At 36.0% G+C, this 20,097-nt stretch overlaps 1 protein-coding gene across 1 annotated transcript in view; it reads left to right on the top strand.

The window, feature by feature from the left end:
* TRMT44 (tRNA methyltransferase 44 homolog (S. cerevisiae)) overlaps window positions 1-18,551 on the top strand; it is a 19,864-nt gene extending 1,313 nt beyond the window's left edge. The window contains exons 2-11 of the mRNA XM_009890549.1: window positions 2,396-2,513; window positions 3,411-3,630; window positions 4,848-4,916; window positions 7,907-8,014; window positions 9,493-9,564; window positions 12,648-12,754; window positions 13,396-13,579; window positions 14,258-14,645; window positions 15,461-15,577; window positions 18,101-18,551. Of these exons, the coding sequence (XP_009888851.1) occupies window positions 2,396-2,513; window positions 3,411-3,630; window positions 4,848-4,916; window positions 7,907-8,014; window positions 9,493-9,564; window positions 12,648-12,754; window positions 13,396-13,579; window positions 14,258-14,645; window positions 15,461-15,577; window positions 18,101-18,333 (1,616 nt within the window). The 3' untranslated portion in view covers window positions 18,334-18,551. The remainder of the gene's footprint in view (window positions 1-2,395; window positions 2,514-3,410; window positions 3,631-4,847; window positions 4,917-7,906; window positions 8,015-9,492; window positions 9,565-12,647; window positions 12,755-13,395; window positions 13,580-14,257; window positions 14,646-15,460; window positions 15,578-18,100) is intronic.
* Window positions 18,552-20,097: the final 1,546 nt, after the last annotated feature.

Below are 20,097 nucleotides of genomic sequence, written 5' to 3'. Positions count from 1 at the left end.
CCCCCCCCCTTTACTTGTGGGAGTCCAGGTGGGTTCTTGCCCTTACCATGTGCTTAGATTTTATTTTTATCTTGTTTTTGTTGTTTTTGTGCTAGGAAGTGTCTGCTTTTGAAATTCAAATTGCAGGGCTCAGGCGCCTGTAGGGCTCTGGTTTAAACAACCCCCGGTTCAACCTTTCCTAGGAAAGCGGAGCAGGGGAAGAGCTAAAATAACCTGTGTAAGGTGCTGCTGGGGTGGGGAGGGCGCTCAGGGAAGCCCGGCACCCCGCTCCTGAGGAGGGGTACGGGGAAATGCCTCCTCTTTTTGTTTCCCTTTAAAAGAAAAAGCAAGGAGAGGACAGGCTGTCGTCGGTGCAAGCCCCTGCCGTGAGTAAGCTGCCCGCAAAAAAAACCCCGCTGCTTGTAGTGCAAACCTAATTCCGGGTGTGTAAGGAGTGAGGGCAGCCTTTGAAAGTGCAGAGTTAGCGAAAAAAGTAGGCAGCTGTGGCACCTGCCTGGCCAAGCCGAGCTGTTGGTGTCACCTTCCTTGTTGTTTAATATTGCTTAAAAATTAAGCTCGATTTTTTTTTTTCTTTAATGCTTTTTTAGGTGCTTGCATTATATGATGGTAATATGCTGCAGTAAATCCTACTAATGTAAAGAAACTTATAGAGGTTGACACCTTTTTAAGATACATTTTGGATAATTTTTGACAAGAATCAGAATTCCAGACCCAATTAAATTTACGATTCCAGAAGACCTGTAGCAATTTATGGGGGACAGCTGACTTAGGATGCTCTTGTGGCCAATGATTCTTACTCTGATGCCTTCAAAGAAAGTAATCCTTCAAAAAAATAGTATACATTGCAGTTTCATGATTTATTTTTTCTTCTGATGTTAAGAGGAGATGTTCCGGTACTATGTCTAGAGAGCCTATCTGTAAGCAAAAGCATAGGCGTATATTTTTTTTAATTAATATTTTTAAAAAAATAAAAAACCCAGCATGTTAGAGAGGGAATTGGCTAAGGATGGTCTGAGATGGCAAGATTTTATGTTTACTCAATTGTTAACTTTTTTCTGGTCTCACTCAGAAGATTTTGTAGTCAAGTTGAAATTTGATTACTTAGCCAATATAGCATTATTGGTTTGAAGGCTTGTGGTTGTCAGAATATTTGTTTGGATGGTAACTAAAAAAACATTTTCAAAAATGAGAACTTAATAAGTTATTCTAAAGACATTGGCCTGGGTAAACAATAATTAAAAAGATTTTTGCAACTGGTTTATAAAGTAATAATCCATACATATCACATACCATATAGAATATAGTAAGTGCTTTTAGAGTCACTTTTTAGGAAAGATATAGGGAATAAATTAAGATATTAAGATAAAAAATTCAGTTGCTTGCGAGTACTAGGTTGTATTGTGCCATTCATATTTTACTGCAGTCTTCTTTATTTTTATTTGTAAGTTATTTCAAAAGAACACAGTGCCCCCCTCTCTGTTTTTACTTGTGTAGGAGTTAATTGTGGTACATGCGTGACTGATATTAGAGAATGAAATGTGACAAAAGTTGCAGAATATCTTTGTGAAATATGGTAGAGGCACTTAAAGGTGTGGCCAGCTGTTTGTCAACCCATCTGCAAAACCTTTGAGGCTTCCAAAATCTCTAGTGTTTGGAATCTGTTGCTGGACATAAACGTTTTATTCCACAGTTGTTGGCTATCATTGACATCAGTAGCGTGGTTGCTGAGCATAACTTAATATATTAACATAATACACACGCTTTCACCTAAAACTGGGTCTTCTCAGGTAGCCTTCCTTCAGAGTTATGAGATATTAATTTAGGGACAGCTAATGTGTGTGTTTTTTCAGAGCCAGGAGCTCTGATTGGGAAAGCTGCATGGCACTAAAAGTTAAGCATAGCTATACTTAATTAAAATAACACAATAGATCCTGTGTTTGAACACAGCAAAATTGATAGAAACTGATAATACTGTTGATATTTTTTTAATATTGCACTGATTGTTTATCTAATACCAGGGTGTCTCCGTTAATTTGGAATATGCTTCCCAGGACTCCGGATTTACTGTGGGGTAGGGCAATGCAGCAGTTTTGTGCTAGAAAACTCATTGTCTAGCTTTTACTTTATTCAAATGTTTAGGTTTAAAAAACATGAGTAGTCTTACTGATCAGCCTTAGATATTTTGGAAAATATATGATATTTGCAGCAGAATGCAAAATTTTGAGAATTCAAACAGTTCAGTAGTTTCAGATGTCAGGCACACCGAGAAACGGATCTGTTCTTAGCATTGTGGTTCTTCCTGTGTTGTCCTAAATCTTGAAGTGCAAACCAGTGAGGCAAGTAGTAAGGAAACAAAAGTTTGGAATAATATATCACTATTTACGTATCTTTTCAGATGTTTACAATGGAACTGTGACCTTTCTGCCTTTGGAGGAAAACAGTGAAGGAAAATGTCAGATTAAGAAGTGCAATATTTATCAAATTCAGCTTACACGCATAAAAGATGAGGAATGGTAAGTGCTGCTAGCGAGAGAAGAAGGAAACCTTGAATTATTGCAAGGATCATACCATGTTTTAGTATTGGTATCTAGGCAATTTTGTTTGCATACTTTGGTGCTTGATTAGTAAATTGCAGTAGTGGTGTGGTCTTAGTGCATAGTGTTCAGTTAAAAATGAAACATCTACAATACTCAAATCAACACAAACCAAATCTGTGTCAGCTTTGAATGTATACATTGACTGTACACCTGTGGGGTCTAGATAAAGTATGTGTGTTCTGATGTATGTGTATACTTCACAGGAAGTATGTGTATACTTCATAGGAAGTACCTATGCCTGCGAGAGAGGTTCTGTGGGAGTTAGTAAGGTTAAGGGTCAAATTTGAATTATTGTTTGGAACCTACTGAGCTTCAGTCATTGAAATACAGACCATTGCAGCTTGGTCCTGAGCATCTGAGAGATTAGCTCTAATGAAATAAAGATAACGTTAGAGATGATGAAATAATGAAATGTGCCAACCGATATATTTTCTTATTTTTTCCTGTTGTTTTCATGAATTTAATGAATTCACTTTTACTAGTTAGTCTTTGGATGTATTGCTGAATCAGGTTGTTCATCAAACGTGAGTCCTCAGTTATTGTGTTAAATGTAGCATGGATTTTCAGATACAGTGTTTGAATTGGCAGATAATGAGCTGTCTAACAAAATTCAGGGGAGACTGTTCCATTATTCAGTAACTTCACTGTTTTGTTTTCCTTTCGGTTTTGTCTATTACATATCTCCTTATTCCCCAGTCTACTTTTACAACTCTGTTTGATCTGCTGATTTTTTTTTTCCAGTGAATAATTCTTTTACTATTTTTTGAGGTAGCTGAGATATGCTATATTTACACAAAGTTTTTATTTTTAAAGGTCTGTGTCTGTTGTAGCTCCTTTTCCAGAAGATTGGTTTTCAGATGGAATTGCATACCCCAAACTAGCATGGCTTGGAAATGAACTTTTGTCCAGACTGGCTAAATGGTCTGTGGAGCAAAAGCCCAGTGAGTTTAAAAGTACTCTCTCACTCATTTCTGTAGCAAAATACAGCAAAGTTTATCAAGACCTTAAAGTAAAATACAAAGAGATGGTAAAGGTAAGTTTGGCAATAAATGCAGTAATAGTATGCTTTCCTATAATTGTTTTTGTTGTTATTTGTTTAGTGAAACTGCTTCGTTCACTGAATTCTTATTTTTAATAAAAGCAGCAATTTAATTGAAACGTATGTTTTCTAGTTTGGTGCTGCTTTTTTTTTTTTTTTTTCTGTGTGTGTGGGAAACAAACAACTTGCTATTTGGAAGAACTGAACTGGAAAAGCAAGATGTGGAAACAAATTCACACTCAATATTTGGATGAGTTTAATACTTTCCAGAATGTTTCCCTTAAAATAAGAAGTAAGCAGTAGATCAGTGGATGTAAATACGAAGTCATCCATATTAGAAGGCATAAATAAGGTACCGCGTTCTCTGAAACCTCAAGGAGTCTGGAAACAGCACTGGTTAGTAAGCAGGTTAAATTTCCTATTACTCTTTAAACTTAGATGCGTTGTTAATATGTTTTTCTGAGTTAGACGAGCAGTATCATGATATTGTTTTATCCTGGGAATCCTGAAAAATGACAGTGATTATCTTAAGTGCTGTATGAAGTAATACCTATATCCTTATACACCAGACTCCAGCTACGAGCAAATAAATTGGTAAATGCTTTTGTAAAACATGTTATCAAAATGTTGAAAGGTTTTACTGTTGATATTTCTGTACTAATAGAAAGATATATATGAGAGGAAAATTTGGCTTGTGGGTAGTGTAATGGTTCAGTCATTAGCTCTGCAGTAGACTTAGTGTAATGTTGTGCATTTTAATCTTTGTTTCAATTCCTCATTTACAAATTAGGGATAATACTTCCACTTTCTACTTCAGATTTTGCTGATGTTATCGATGTTGCACGTAACAGGAATAATACAAGCATTTTTCTTTTGAGAGAGTTAAGCAAAAGGATGCGTGCTTTATTACACAACACATGCAGCAGTTTACTTGTTGGGAGCTGTGCATATGAAGCCATAATGTTGTCAGAAACTTTATTGATTGGATGACAGCAGACATCATTATGCCTCTATTCTTTTGTATGACTCACAAAATCAAACAGTCCTTATTTACATTTTTTGTGTATATTTTTAATGAGGCTAAAATGCAAAATTTGTGAAGTGCAGAAACTTACTGAAGTGACTGAGTATCCAGATCACTCTAACTAAGCACTTTTTGAAGTAATTTCAGATAGCGTAAGAAAATATTTTTTTCTCTATTTTTTCTGAAGGTGTGGCCTGAAGTTACAGATCCTGAGAAATTTGTTTATGAAGATGTTGCCATTGCTGCTTACTTGCTGGTAGGGAACTACTTTGCCTAATAATATCCTATAAGGTTCCATTTCTTAATAATAGAACCTCTCTAAAGAAAAATCAGCATTTTCATTTTATAGTTGTTGGATTTTTTAAAAGACAATGACCTAAAGTTATTACAGACATACAAGGCAAAAGGAAGGGGGTAGGAGAAAGGGTGTTGGGTGTTCTGGGTGTGGTGTTTTTATTGGTTTGGTGGGGTTGTTTTTGCTTTGGCTCTCATTTAAGCAGAGAGACAAAGTTCTTATTACAATATTTTTCAAGCGTAACTTAAACTGAAAGTAAAGTTCATGTCTATGACTCTTATTCTGATTATGACTCGTATTCTGATCTTCATTGGTAGGACTCTCAACAGGATTTCAGGGTTTTGCATACAGTAAGTGATTATAGAAGTTAACCATTTGTAACAGAATTGGGAAAAAAATAATGTCACAAAGCAAAGGGAAAATCAATTGATTTTTTTATACTGCCCTATACCACAAAAATCAGCACAGTAACAATGAAAATTAAGTTTAGAGGGATATTAAAACTTCTTTGTGAAGATATGATAAAGATTTGCGGGTCTCTGTCACAGCAAGTTTATGACCTACAGAGACAGGATGGGTTTTTTGACTGATAAAGCGAAAAGCACTGATGTAGCAGAAAAATAGTGATTAGACGTACCAATTTGGAGATCAGAACTATTGTTTTGTACATATTTCTATGACTCGTTAACTTTATGCTAAAGGTTTTTCACTGCTTTGCCTTTCCCTATTAAAAATTCAGCTCAAATCCCGTCTTCAAATGCAATAAGGCCAACTGTAGATGGTAGGAACACAGATAAATGCTTGGTGCAGTTTTCTAAGGCACCTACCTATTTAAGAACCTATCAAAATTCTGCCACCTGCAATCATGAGAAAGTTCAGGTTTTTAAACAGCATCAGAATTTGTCATTATGTAGGTATCTCAATATTTTTTGACTGCTACCAAGAGTACAGTTAAAAGCATGCCTACCTTGAAGTATAATGTAGATACCTCTTGCATCTTTTCTAAATCTGTATCTGTGAATAGTTAGCTCATTTACAGAACTTATTGAGGACTAATTTATTTTTATAATTGACTGTTTAAACTTAGAACCCCAGTTTTATTTTCCTATGAAGATTTTTAAAATTGAGGAAGCCTGAGTGACCTAGTCTACTCTCAAAATCTTGATTGTCATTTTGGTGTGACAGAACTTTTTACATCAGAGCAAATTAGCTGTAGCCACAAGAAATTTCTGTAATGAGACTCCTGAAAATGTTTTGCAAGTTTTTCTGCACTAGTGCTAGTTTACAGTGATAATGTAGTTAGCTGATGTAGCAGTAGTTTTCAAAAAGATGTAAAAGTCATCCAATAACTGGTTTATATAAATGAAAGCTTAAAGTATGGTATTAATAACATAACCTCCTTGCAAAATTTCAGGTATCGATATGATGGTATATAGTAACTCATTATTGAGAAGTACATTAAACAGATGGTTAAGAGAAAGTAGGTCTAGTGTTAATTTTTTATGGATTTGCGGCATCTACTTCTGACCTCATTTTACTCTGTAGTCATATTAAGGTCACCTACTGTCTAGGCACATGCCCAAAGAAGTAGCTGTTCAGTTTGCATTGTGAGAAACTCGGCAGGGGATTGAGGATAGGTGTGATCCATGTAGGAGTTGATTAGGGATTTCTGGGATGCAGCCTGGAGTGCAAAAGGGGTACACTTGAAAACGTGAACCAGGCTTGATAATCCCATGGATTCTTTGCAGCTTCTTTTCCTCTAGCAAAACTGACAAATTAACAAGCAGGAGTGTTACAAATATTATTTTTCATGGTTAAATAATCTCGATGATTTTTGTTAGTCATAGTAAAAAATAAGTGTGTGGAGCCAGACTCTTCTCGGTGGTTCCCAGTGACAGGACGAGGGGCAATGGGCACAAGTTGGAACATAGGAAATTCCGTTCCAACACACGGAAAAACTTCTTTACAGTTAGGGTGACAGAGCACTGGCACAGGCTGCCCAGGGAGGTTGTGAAGTCCCCTTCTCTGGAGATTTTCAAAACCCGCCTGGATGCAGTCCTGAGTAATGTGCTCTGGGCAATCCTGCTTTAGCAGGGGAGTTGGGCTAGATGATCTCCAGAGGTCCCTTCCAACTCTGAAAATTCTGTGATTCTGTGGATGAATGTGTGCTCTGTAGCTTCTAATTGAAGTAAAGAGTTTGACAGTGATAGAAAGAGACTAATCCATGCCCTGCAGACAAACATCCAATTACTAACTAATTATGAATTACATAACTATGTAAAAGTAACTACTTATGTACAGAGCAGGGACTCGAATTGGGCTGAAAGCTTTGGAGTCCCATTAGCTGGTGTAGAATTTGGGGCAGCTGACTGTTGCTATGTAAGTTACACTTCATTCAGTAGAAAGTGATGTACATGTACCAATATATAGCCAGCTAATTACAAAGAACATTTTGGTTTTTATTTTCAGCTCTGCCACCAATTTTTTCTTTAATAGAGTAGATATAAATGCTTCTGTGGTGTTACTTGCAGAGACACTGTTGAAGTTTATTTGTTACATCCCTTGCTTCCTCTGGCCATCTCTTGCAGTCTTTGGTTTAGCAGCTTATTGTACATTTATGCTTACTGTAGCCCAGAGTTGTATAGCCTTGATTAACTTCAGCTTCCAGTAGCTTAGAAGGGAGTGGAGGATGTGCTTAGCACTTAGAAAATGATTGCTACTTTGCAGCATAATTTGTGTCCCTCTCCACAAACAGTTTTAGTGCTTTGGGTTGTTTTTTTTTTTTTTTCCTCCTCTCAAGTTATTTTCTCTGTGAATACAGGGGATGTTTTCTGTCACATCTGCATTCTTTCCCAGCTTTCTCCTTTCATTTCCAGTAACCTTTGCTGCTTTCTTACAGGGAAACTTGAGAGCAGAAGTCTAAAATGTTTTCTTTTCTTTTCTTGTCTTAGATTCTTTGGGAAGAAGAGAGAAAGGAAAAAGGGTTGACCAAGAAACAGTCATTTGTAGATCTTGGATGTGGAAATGGTCTACTGGTTCATATTCTAAGTAATGAAGGGGTAAATGGAGTGCTTTTTGAAATAATAATTAAAAAATAGAGACAGTCAATACTGTTGTTATGCATTCCTTTTATCTGGCATGCAAATAGCCAAAATTCAATTAATTCATGTTGCTAAAATAGGAACTCTAGTTACCAGGAAAAATCGTAGCAGAGCTTTAGAAACCTTCCACTTATTTATCTTTTTTTATTAGTGCAATTCATTTCAATTCAAAGCTATTTTTCTGAGATAAGAAACTGAGAGGGAAAAGAAAAAGGAATGATGGAATTTAGTTACGCTGTAGACAAAGCAAAAAGGAATGACGAATCTTAACATAGAGATTCTTTTTCAGAAGAGCCTTTAAATGAGATGTTTTTCATAAACTTAATTTTATTGAAGTTGAATTCTACTTGTCATGTCCTGAAAATGTTTTTCTATAAAAACAATGCTGGGATTTGTTAATTTTGAAAATGCCTAACAACAAACATACTGTGCTTTTGGGAGTGAAAATGTGGCAACAGCAACATTCAGTTTCTTGAAGCATAGTTTCTGAAACAACAACAGAAAAGGCCAGTGAGATTGAACAAAACCCAGTGAAGTTGGGTCTATCTGCTTCAGAAAATTGTATTTTCTGCTTTTGGGAGAACATGTTAAAATTTGTAGAGGAAATTAATATCTCCTATTAGATCAATAGATGTCATTTGGAGTGTAAAAAGTCCAAGTTCTAACACGAGCTCTCTTTCCTTGTGTGGTCAGAAGAATATGATCTAGTACAAGATACTATTTTCCCTTAGTACAAGATACTATTTTCCCTATAAACATTTCTTTTTGTACATCATTAGATCATCACTGCTGTAGTACTGACAAACATTGTTGACTGTCAAAAAAATCACGTGTATGTTTTACAAGACTTTTTTAGTAGTTGATTTTGGTTAGTTGTGCACAGGGTTCTCAAAGTTCAAATACTATTACTTATGCGTTCTTTATTTCTTGCTTTAGTTCGTAGCCCTATTTCGTCTTCCCATAAGTTCACACAGGGAAAAATGTGTTTGGACTCCAACAGCCTAGTTGAAAGGTGGCTCTGCCAGCAAGGACTGCTAAGAATAGTACTCTTCTCTGAGTCCTGTAGGTGCTACAGTAACACTTGCCTTATGAAAGGTTTTGATATTTTAAAAACAAACAAAAAACAATGCTCTGCTTTGACTGTTAGAGAGATTCAGTTTTCAAGAGCAGTCTTAATAGGTGTGTCCAGGTAAAATTTCAAACTGGATATATTCTTAATGTTTCCTAGTCTTTCCCTTCTAAGTAAGAAGGGAAAGAAGGGATTAAAAGTATTCAGCTTCTGCCTGAAATGGTAAAGCTGCATTTCGTTATGTGTCTAAATTTTAGTATTAATGATATAATCAGTGTTAATGTGTATATTTAGTGAGCCTATTTGACAACTTCTACTAAAAGTAGTACTTAAAAATGGTATTTTTTTTGTTGTTCAAATATTTCAGCATTCAGGTAGAGGAATTGATGTGAGGAGAAGAAAAATATGGGACATGTATGGACCAGAAACTCATTTAGAGGTATTATGTAAATGTATGTCAATCTTATTGATTTGTAACTTTACTCATTTGTTCATTGCTTCAGGTTGTGTTGATGCAAATGTAATCAAACATACTGGTTTATAGACTGTTGTCTGAAGTGATCTGTGGGTTTGGTATGATGCCACCGATATGTCCTGTGGGACTATAAAGTAAGTTGTCAAGGGGATTATTAGAGCAGTGCTGTATCGTACCCTTGCATGTTTGCAATTTACTTACTTTTCAGCTGAGAAGACCAGTGTGATTTCCTACTTCGTGTACAGACATGCGTAGTATAAAACAATCTTTGATTTTACAGGAAGATCAACATTAAAAAGCTTTGTTTGCACCACTGTACCACATAAAAGATACTAGTATCCAAAGTTGGGAGTAGTTTATTCTTGAAAGTGATTCTGACCTTCTAGTACTGTGTGCTGTTTTGGGGACAAAATTGTTGTTGAACCTCAAAGGAGCCAATCCTCTGCTGTACCGACCTTGTGGTAAGGAACTGCAATAATAGCCTTCAAAAAAAACAAACAGGAAAACGAGTGTGAAAGAGTGATTATATTTCAAGTTCCACATTAGCATTTTTATGAGAACAGGATCGATTTGAGCACAGGAACATTCCCTTTAACTTAAGCTGTTCTTGGTCTGATAGTCATTAAAGTGTGGTACTGATGAACAGTTGCCTTTTGGAGGTGAGGTGTTCCTGGTTTCTTGTGGTCTGGACTCCTAAACTTTCTCACTCTTCTCTCAAAAATGATCAGCTTTCAATATATTAAAAGAATTTTCTGCCAGTAGTTATTCTGTAGTAGTTTTGTTTGAAAGTTAATTCAGCATATCTTTGAATGCTAACAACTTACATTAAATCAACAAAAGAGCAGCAGTTTTCACAGATGGTAGGTGGAGCTTTCACAGTCTTGTGCAGCCTTCTCTTTGCCACCCTGCCATTTTGGGTACAGATTGCCAAAACTGCCAGATTCCTTTGCTGCAGTCTGCAACCAGCTGAAAAGCTTCAAGAAACAATCCAAACCATCAAGCTGTGGTGCTCCTTCTGATCATACCGAGCAGCATCTTCTCTTTTCCTTCACGTTATATATTCCTTTTTCTGCCCCTTGTTCTGCATTATGGAAATCTTTGAATTTTGTACATTCATTTCATATTAAGGTCTGACTGTTTAGAGTTTCTTAGATTTCTTGACTCATAGGAAAACTTCTGAGCATCAGCTGTCCCTCTATGCAGCGTGAGGGAACAACATAGAAAAGGGTGGGATTTATTCACCTTTTTTAAACAGAAAAAAAAAAAAACACAGAGAAGACTTGAAAAAGCCAGACAGAAACAATAAAAATATCTAAAATATGCATATAAGGAAAAGACTAATTTACATGGGAAGGAGTTATGTAACAAACAGGAAGGGTGAAATGATTTTACAAGGCTCCTGTGGCTACAGGAGAAATCACCTGCTTGCAGCCTTTTGTTACTCTCAAAGCTACTTTTGTTTTGATCATTACTTAAAGTATGAGTTGCAGGATGAATATTGCCATCTGCGACATTCAGTGCCAATACTAACAATATAAATGAATGTAACAGGTGGCACTCTTCATAGCCAAACTGCTGTCAGACATAGTGAATACGAATTTGACTATGGGTGACTGTCAAAATGTGGAGTATGGCACTGATAATTCATGCTATACCTAAATTAAATGCTCAAAACTGAAATGTAATGTAGGAGTAACTTGTTTAATCAACCATAAGAAAACACTTACCAAACACTTAGTTTAACATCTACTAACCTGCCAAAAAGAAATTTGTTACATGTACTATCTAGAGATGTATGTGTATAATTAAAAATGGTCAGAGATACAGTATTTAAAGTGAACAATGATACACAGTACTGATACTTAATAACAGTGCTTTCTCATGAGGGGAATTGAGATGTAACAGGGGTTTTATGTAAAATGAGAGTATGGGCATCATTTTCAGCACTTTTCCTAAAGTTTTGTGGAGCTTCAAATTTAAAGCTTTTTTCAAATATGCCCAATAATTATTTTGAGATTTGTACATGTTTTTAGAGAAGAGTATGTACTTTTGTAGTATCAACATCTTTAAGTACTTTCCTTGCTGAACTTAGTTCAAGGTAAGAAAACGTGTGTGTGAGAAAGAAACATTAAAGGCACTATAGAACTTTTAAAATCTAACCTGTATGAAGAATTCATCCTGTTTGGTGGTTGTTCTTGGTTTCTTGCTTGGTTTTGGGTTTTTTTTGGTTGTTTTTTTTAAAAGAATATCAGGATAGGGTGTTCTTGAGACTAATAACTATTCTGTGAGTCAGAATAGTCACAGTAGGAAGAATTCTGTGCTGATGTCTCTTTAATCCATGTATCTTGAATTCCCACAAAGCAAAATGCTGTTCTAAAGGCTTCCAAAGAAGTCGTCTTTTTCTAACCTGTTGTTTATTATTTTGTTTATGCTTTTTTGCGTGTATGATAAGGTAGTCTTGACACAAGCTTGAAAGGGATGGAATGGCAACATAGACAAGAGGGAAAGTGTTAGGCTGGATTAAGTTTATTATATGTGAATGATAGGGTGTGAAGAGTGGTGTTCTGTATATTAGAATTTGATTTGGGAAGAGTCTGTGAAAGAAGAGAAGGATAGTAGTGAAGCTGTTTCCTGGTTATTTGCTGTGTGAGTTCTAGGACTGTAAGACATAGCAAATTAAGTGGCTTTCTGAAAAAATGAGACCTGACATATGTGACAGGAGAATGGCAAGAAATCATAATCCAATGTGAGATATTTGTTTACAAATATTTTTAGTGCCAGATAGCTTAATCAGAACTGTTATTCCACTCTTTATCTGACCAATATGGGAGTAGCTGTTGCTAAATTACTACTTTGTAGCTATAAAAAATTATTACCTGGCAAAAGTGTGGGCCGAGGAAAGCATTGTTCGTGCCTGTGGTTCTTGTTCACCTTGTATTTTTCAGGTTGTATGATCTTATATTGTTGCTTAGTGCTTTATTAACTAATAGAATGCATTTAAAGAAACCTGTAATAAAATTCAATTAATGTATTGTTTGTTTTTTTAGGAATCTACAATCATGCCAGGTGACAGTTATCTCTTTCCAGATACTGACTGGCTCATAGGAAACCATTCAGATGAATTAACACCGTGGATACCTGTAATTGCAGCTAGGTATTTGTGGAGGGAAGGGAGTGGGAGGGAAGGAATTAAAAACCAGAACAACTACCTTTGTGTGCTTGGTGAAAACTGTCACATTTGCAGGCACACCTACTGTCCTTGCAGAACTTGCTGGTTTTGATGCCAGTTGATTGTTTTTACAAAATGTTTCCCTTCCTGTGGAGAAGCACAGATGTAGTATTTACTTTCTCATAGAATTCAGGACAGTATTTTGCTTTTGAAGTTCAAAAACCAGAATTGATTTTTATTCTTTAGGTGTGAATCTGATGTTTGAAGGTGGTGGGTTTTGTTGTTATTTTATTTTATTTTTTTTAAATAAAATGGTTGTTGGTTTTGCCTTTCCTTGAATCATTGTGCTCTTCACAACCAGCTGCAGTAGTTTAATCTAGAGATCTAGCCCCGCAAACCAAGTTGGCACAGTAATTTGCTATAGCAAATACTTTGTGAAACAGTATTTTTGATTATGCTAATCGATCTACTGAAAGAGGAACATATAAATATTATTTTGTGAAGCTCCATCACTTAATAAAAATTTCCATTATTGCTTGTATCTGATGGGTTATTTTTAAGTGTGTGTGTTCTCTGAAATAACTTTACATAACTTTACATTCAGCAGTTTGTTATCCTTCTTGTAGGTCTTCCTATTCATGTTGCTACTTTGTGCTGCCATGTTGCTTCTTTGATTTCCATGGAAAATACAGCCGAAGACAAAGCAAGAAAACTCAGTACAGAGAGTATCTCGATTTTGTTGCCCAAGTGGGATTTGTATGCGGCTTTCATGTGGAAGAAGATTGCCTTAGAATTCCATCAACAAAAAGGGTAATTTTGAACTGTGTAGGGTTTTTGTCTTTTTTTTTTTAAAGCTGCTAGCTGTCTGAAGCATATGGATGTTTGTTCATTATTATTCTTTGTTCATTATTATTGTTGTAAGATAAGACTATACTCAGTTGCATTACTTGAGACAATACGATCTGAAGAGAGACTAAAAATACTTACTGTTTTCTTGAGTAATTTGCTCATAACGTCATAGGTACAATCCTAAAGACAAGAAAGAATGAAAGGTTTTACGGTTATTTCTTATGCCATCCTATAGGATGGAAAACTTATAAAACTAATTTTTTTGCCTTAATTTTTTCACCTGCCTATGTTGCCTATTTTTACTTAATTTTGCTGTTTTTCACGTCCCATGAAATTCAAAGTTCAAAGAAATGTTCTCAGAGTAGGAAGAGCTGTCCAGCTTTAATTTTGTAAATAATATGAGGTTCAGAAACAATATTATTTTTTTTCTGTGCTTATGTTGCGTGATGGATTATGGTTCAATTACTGCACCAGTATTTAAAAACTAAAATTAAAAAAGCCTCAGATGGTGATGAGCATTGAGTTTGAAAAGATATCTCTCTTAGGTAGATTTAGAAGCCTCTGTAAGACAGGTTAGGGGGCTGTGTGTAAGTATGGGACTTTCTATAAATAGTGATTTGCCTGTTTCTACTAAAATAGGTGTGTCTTATTGGAAAAAATAGGACCTATCCACCTACAGAATGTGCTGTGATTGACAAACAGATAACAGATTATATTAATAATCGTCAGACCTGTGCTGTGGTCACATGTGACAGAAGAGTTGGATTTAATCATAAGGATCACTCCGATGTATGCAAAGAAGCAGGCTCAGAACTTCCTGAAAATGAGACTGAGACTGCTGGTACAATTTGGATGCCTGGATTCCAACCCAGAGAAAAAGTAGAACAAATCAGAAATTGTGCTTCGCTCCCTCGGGATTTTATAGATGATGTGGTTCTCAACGTGGCAAGCTTGCTGTTAAATGCAACCCCCCAAAAATCATGTTCTAACATGCATGGTGGAAATACGAATACCTGGAATCAAGGAGGTGAGATTGTCTTTCCTTTACATTATCTTTTGCTTTTGCTAGTAGATGATGTCTTTTCCAATGAATGTACATGTTTGTACATTGAGTAAGTGAAATAGATTTTTAGGAAATACCAAGAACAGTACAGTAGCAATCAAAGGCTTTTTTTTTCCCCGCTATGTTTTATTGCACTCTGGGATGCAAATAAGGCATATAAGAATACTTCGAAATCGGTGGGGGTTTTTTTTCCCTCTATACTTAAAAACTAGGACAGAATCAATTTTTATTTAAAAAACAAAACAAACCCAGAACTCCTCCCCACTTACCAAAACAGAAGACTCTCCATCTGTTTGGGAAGAATATTAAGTTTCTTTTTGGATAGTCACATAGTAATTAGCTATAATTCTGTAAGAATTCTGAATGAAGTGCTTTTAAGTGCCATTTGTTTCTGACACGATTAGGAATTTTTAGTTTAGTCTTAGGAAGAAAAAGAATAGAAGTTGCTGTTAATTTTATAAGCATTCAGTTAGTTCCCACTACTACCATCTTTTCATTTTCCTCTGTCCATTTTTATTATTTACTCACTGTAGTTTGTCATATGTTACTGTTACAGGAGGTCCTTTGAGTCATTCTCTCTAACTACAAGCATGTAAATGGCGTTTATCGCAATGAGGATTATATACTACTGTAAAAAAAAAAAGCAGAAAACAAAAAACATGTCTTGCTGTGGAAATTCTTACTTGAGTCCTGTAGAAAGAAAGCTGCTATTTTACAGACAATTTACTTATAAAATATATATCATTCATGTTTAATAGCTACACCATTATTTATTGCAGAAAGCCTTTCCTTGAAAGAAGTAGCAGAACACCTAAATAAAGAGACTTTAAAAAGGCTTAAGAGTGAATATGGAGGCCTGCAGACACTACTCAAGAACAATCATCAAGTATTTGAAGGTAAAGAAGGGGTTGGGGTTTTTTGTTTTGTTTAATCATCTATTTTATCTCTTCTATATGCAGCTAAACTCAACTGAAAAATTACTATGGTGGTGGTTTGGTTTTTTTTAAACTACTTTCTAGACCTTTGTGGAAAACTGAATATTCTTTATGTGCTCATTGCTCCAAGATACTGTTAGTAAAACTCTTTTGAATGAGGTTTGTAAGGCATCTATCAGCAAAGAGTTGTTCTAGGCTGACTGTATCTGAAAAGACAACCTTTTAGTTAAAGTGGCTAATTTAATGCTACTGTTTGACTTACAGAATTTTTATTTTTTCTGTGATGTACTGATGATTTTAGGGCTGTCACATGCAGAGCAAGTTCACTAAAGCATTTAACTGAGACTTAGTCTGACCTTGCCAAGCCCCACAGTGTAAATGCCAACACTAAATAAAACCAGTCTCCATAAGAACCTGTAAGTGTGAGGCTTGATGTGTTTATATAGCCTGTGGTAGCGTGGCAGAAAGAACTCAGTAGCAAGTTTCTGTGGTTGGCTGGGTTTGTTGGTAGCTGTTTTTTGTTGTTGTTTTTTTGTTTTTTTTTTTTTTCCCTGTTGTAATGATGTGGTGGTGGGTTTTGTTTGGTTGATTTTGTTTTGGTTTTTTTTTGTCAGTGTGGAGTTTTGCAGAAGTAAGGTCTAGCTTTGCAGTAATACAAGATCTTCAAGGTTTTATCAGCATTTAAGGCTGCATCAAATTTGGAAGTCTGTTAACTTCATGTGTCCCAACAGTTCTACACCAGCTGTAGAATGTTGATCAACTAATCCATGGCAAACCATCCTGAGTGTGCAACCTAGTTGCTGCCAGTGGCTAACTTAACCAAGTATAGCATCCACTAAGGATTTCTGTATGCTTGGCAATTGTAAAATGTGAAGCCATACTGAAATCCTTTTGAATTACAGTCCTTTGAAAAGAGTTGGTCACACTGGATTCATTACGTGTCTGAATTTAATTCCCTGTCATTAGGGATAGGTGGAGTAGATTTACAACCTGTTACGTAGAATGAGGATTTTTATTTTGCATGGATGCTGTCTGCACATTACCTCTGAAGAAAGACTAGGATTAAGGCCAAGTCTTTCTCAGTAATTTACATCACATGGAAAGTCCCAGAGGCTTCAGTAGAGACCATTTAATTATTTTCTTTAGTAGCATGTCACTGTAACAAAAGACTTTTATCAGCGAGTGGTCTGGAAGGACATTGCTCATGCCAAAGAGGACAGAGAATGACATGGCTGCAGGTCTTTTGTCATCTTTCCTGAAGTGTTTTTCTTTTAAAGATATGGAAAACAGACAGATGCACACACACCCCCACAAAAGATGGGGCTTAGAGTAACTATCTGTGGCAGTTTCTTTTGATCGGGCATCTTGTCCAATACGGGACTGATTTTCTAGAAAAAAAAAAATGCTTGATCATAAATACCACTGTATCTACTCATTTTTCTTCATCTTTTGAGGGACATTTTAAAGCTGTGCTGAACCCACTTCTGGATTGGCTTTGTATGGGTTCAGATCTATTTGTGTATCACAAGGAAATCTGGAGGGGTGAATTCATCCAGGCCTGAATATGTGATACTAAGCTTTCACTGGACTCCGTTACCTTTTGAATAGTGATTATCAGAATGCAGAATGGTATCAGTTAACTATTCCAAGCTACAAGCATGTGATACAGAAGGTATGATTGAAGCGGAATATGAAATAGAGCATGGCAATTTAGAAGTGGCAGATTCTTCGCTTTTCATTTTCACTGTTGTTTTTCATTTACGTTTTTTCTTTCTGTCTTACTAACTTTCTTTTATTCTATTTTGTTTGCATATTTAAGGAATTGATAGAGGTTCACAAATCTGTGTGTGCAGTTTATGGACCAAACACAGCAAATGAATTAAAAAAAAAAAAAAGTGCTGAATATTAACCAATAATAGTTCACTGTTGATTCATATGAAGGATTAGACTAGTCATCTCTTTGGTGCAGTGTATTTTTGGGTTAGTGAACTGTTGTCTTTGCAAGAGCATTTCTGTGTAGTGAAAGTAGTAGAAGACACTTCTAGATTTTTGCTGTTAATCACATTTTAAATGTGGATTAGTAAAGTTTTGAACATGGGAAGGATTACAGTTCTTGAAGTTGAAACGTCTTTGTCAGGACTTGCAATCTAAATTCAGAGGAGTTTAGTCTAAATGATCCTAACTGCTATATTTAAAACAAACAAATCTCTACAAAGATGATACAAAGGTGCCTCGAACTATTCAGCATCACAATAAAACGTCTCACAGGGAGATCAATCAATTCTTCTTTAGACTGTGTCTATATTATCATGGTTTGTTGTGCACTTCTTTCTATGTCTGTACAAATGGCACATTTGGTTTTGCCTGAGTGATCCATTTGTAGAATATATATTTTCTTCACAGGATGTCACTATGCATTTTTTCCAGTACAATTCCCATGGCTGTCTATTAACAGCTGCATTTTTATTTGTTTTTAAATCTTAGTTCAAAATGGGAGAGTTCATATTCGTGACTGGAGAAAAGAGAAACCGTCAAGGAAAACTAAGCCTGAAGTGAAACGACACCTTTCAGCTGAAGCATTTAAAACACGTCTCTGTTGGTTTTTCATTCATCATCCTGATGGTTGTTCTTTGCCTTCTGAATCTTGCCCATATGCTCATGGGACTGAGGAGCTAAGGCAGTCTCAGATTATTAAAAAGAAAAAACATATACCATAGTAAAATGCTGCCACTTATGTTTAAATTGTGTACGTAACCGAATCTATGATTGACTTTGGGACTGCCTAGTCGATGAAGACCTGTACAATATGGAGGGGTTTTTTTTCATTCCTATGCATTGTGTTTTCCAATTGGTTTACAAGTTCTCTTGTATTTTGAATTCTTTAATCTTTTTATTAACATGGAAAAGGTATAGTAAAGTATGTATATACTTTTGGGTTCTATTCTGACTTGTCTAATGTTTGTTTGTATAAGTAGAAAAGTTTAAAAACTTAATTTTCTAGGATATTCTTCATGATCTTTGATCAGATCAAATCTACGTGATGCAGCATTTTCAAACCCTGAAAATCAGCTGTTTTGTTTCAAATTTTCCAGGAGGATTTATGGTTTCTTATGACTCACAGTGGCTCTGGGGAGTCAGAAATCTGAAAGAGTTCACTCTCTCCTGACCTGATAGCTTCCTCTCCATGTTACTTTAGAGTAATACTATGTATTATCCTTACTTTTTTGGTCACACCTAGTTCTCCTTTCCTTCCTTCTTTCTCATACTGATTAAAAATGAGTGTTGGTTTGAAGAATGACTTTCTAGGAAATTACTGTGGAAGTCTTTACAGGTAGGTATAGGTTTTTAGGGCTCCGTAGGCCATGCTGTCCTTTCCCTCTTTTTTTGAAGTAAGAAGTTAACAGTGGAAAATGTATTTAATGATATTGGCATGATAGGGTTTCTGCTTATCAGATAACAAATGAACGTCTTTCACACCTTGAGCAGGTTATGATTTTCTTGATAGGCTGTATTATTTTCTTTAAAAGGTTTAACTTAGCAGAAAGCCTAATTATTACTCGTTGACAGTCATCAAACTAGTGTTGTAATTCATATCTGTCAACTGCTAAGTACTTGTAAAGTTCAGTATCTGCTGTACAAGCACAATTGTGTTGGTTCTGGCCTAGCTTGTATACTGATAGTGTGGAAACTCTGCTCTGCTGAGACAACACTTTGATTCCAAATCCTGCTGAAGAAAGGGCAAGATTTAAAAAAGTCGTTAAAGAGGTAACGTGGAGGTAAGAGCAATGACATAGAAACTCATTGCAGGACAAAGAGGTCTAGGGGTGACGGTGAGTAAGCCATGTGAGAATTCTCTAAGAGCTCAGGGAATCTGAAGAATAAAGGAAGTAATCGAAGACAAAGCAGAAGAAAAATGAAAGATGACACTGGAAACACTTCCAAAACAGTTCCAAAGCCACTGTTCTCACACCCCAACGTTAAGCCAACAGGTTGCAGTCCTTCACATGCAGAAGAAGCAGGGTCGAAATTACTGACAGGGTGGGAGCAAAGAACTGACTCAAGTGTTGTGTGTTCCCCTTTCTCCCTTTACGTTATCCAGTATGCCACACGGTACAGCTACCTGGCTTTCCGCTAACAGGAGCTGTGGTAGGCTCTGAGCCTTCCTCCATGGCTCTGGTCTGCAGTGTTGTATACCATATCCTGATTTTACCACTAATTACAGAATTTACAGTTTAAAAAGAGATTAATCGCATTCTAAGGAGCAAATTGGATGTAGTTCAGTTAAGATTATTGGGCTAAGGGATAAAGTAGTATAAGCCAGGTAAACTGTAACTCCTATGAAACAGCACGTAAGGGGACGCAGTTGATAGTGTACTTACTGTTATAAGAATCTCAAAAAAATATTTAGCTTGTTGAGGGGACAAGAGTTGAGAAAAGCCATGGCATTTTATAAACTTTTATGTAACCAAGAGGTGATGTTC

The sequence above is a fragment of the Charadrius vociferus genome, unplaced genomic scaffold (genome assembly GCF_000708025.1).
Source record: "Charadrius vociferus isolate BGI_N301 unplaced genomic scaffold, ASM70802v2 scaffold88, whole genome shotgun sequence".
Classification (NCBI taxonomy): Eukaryota; Metazoa; Chordata; class Aves; order Charadriiformes; family Charadriidae; genus Charadrius; species Charadrius vociferus.
This window is presented reverse-complemented; position numbering and strand designations above follow the sequence as displayed.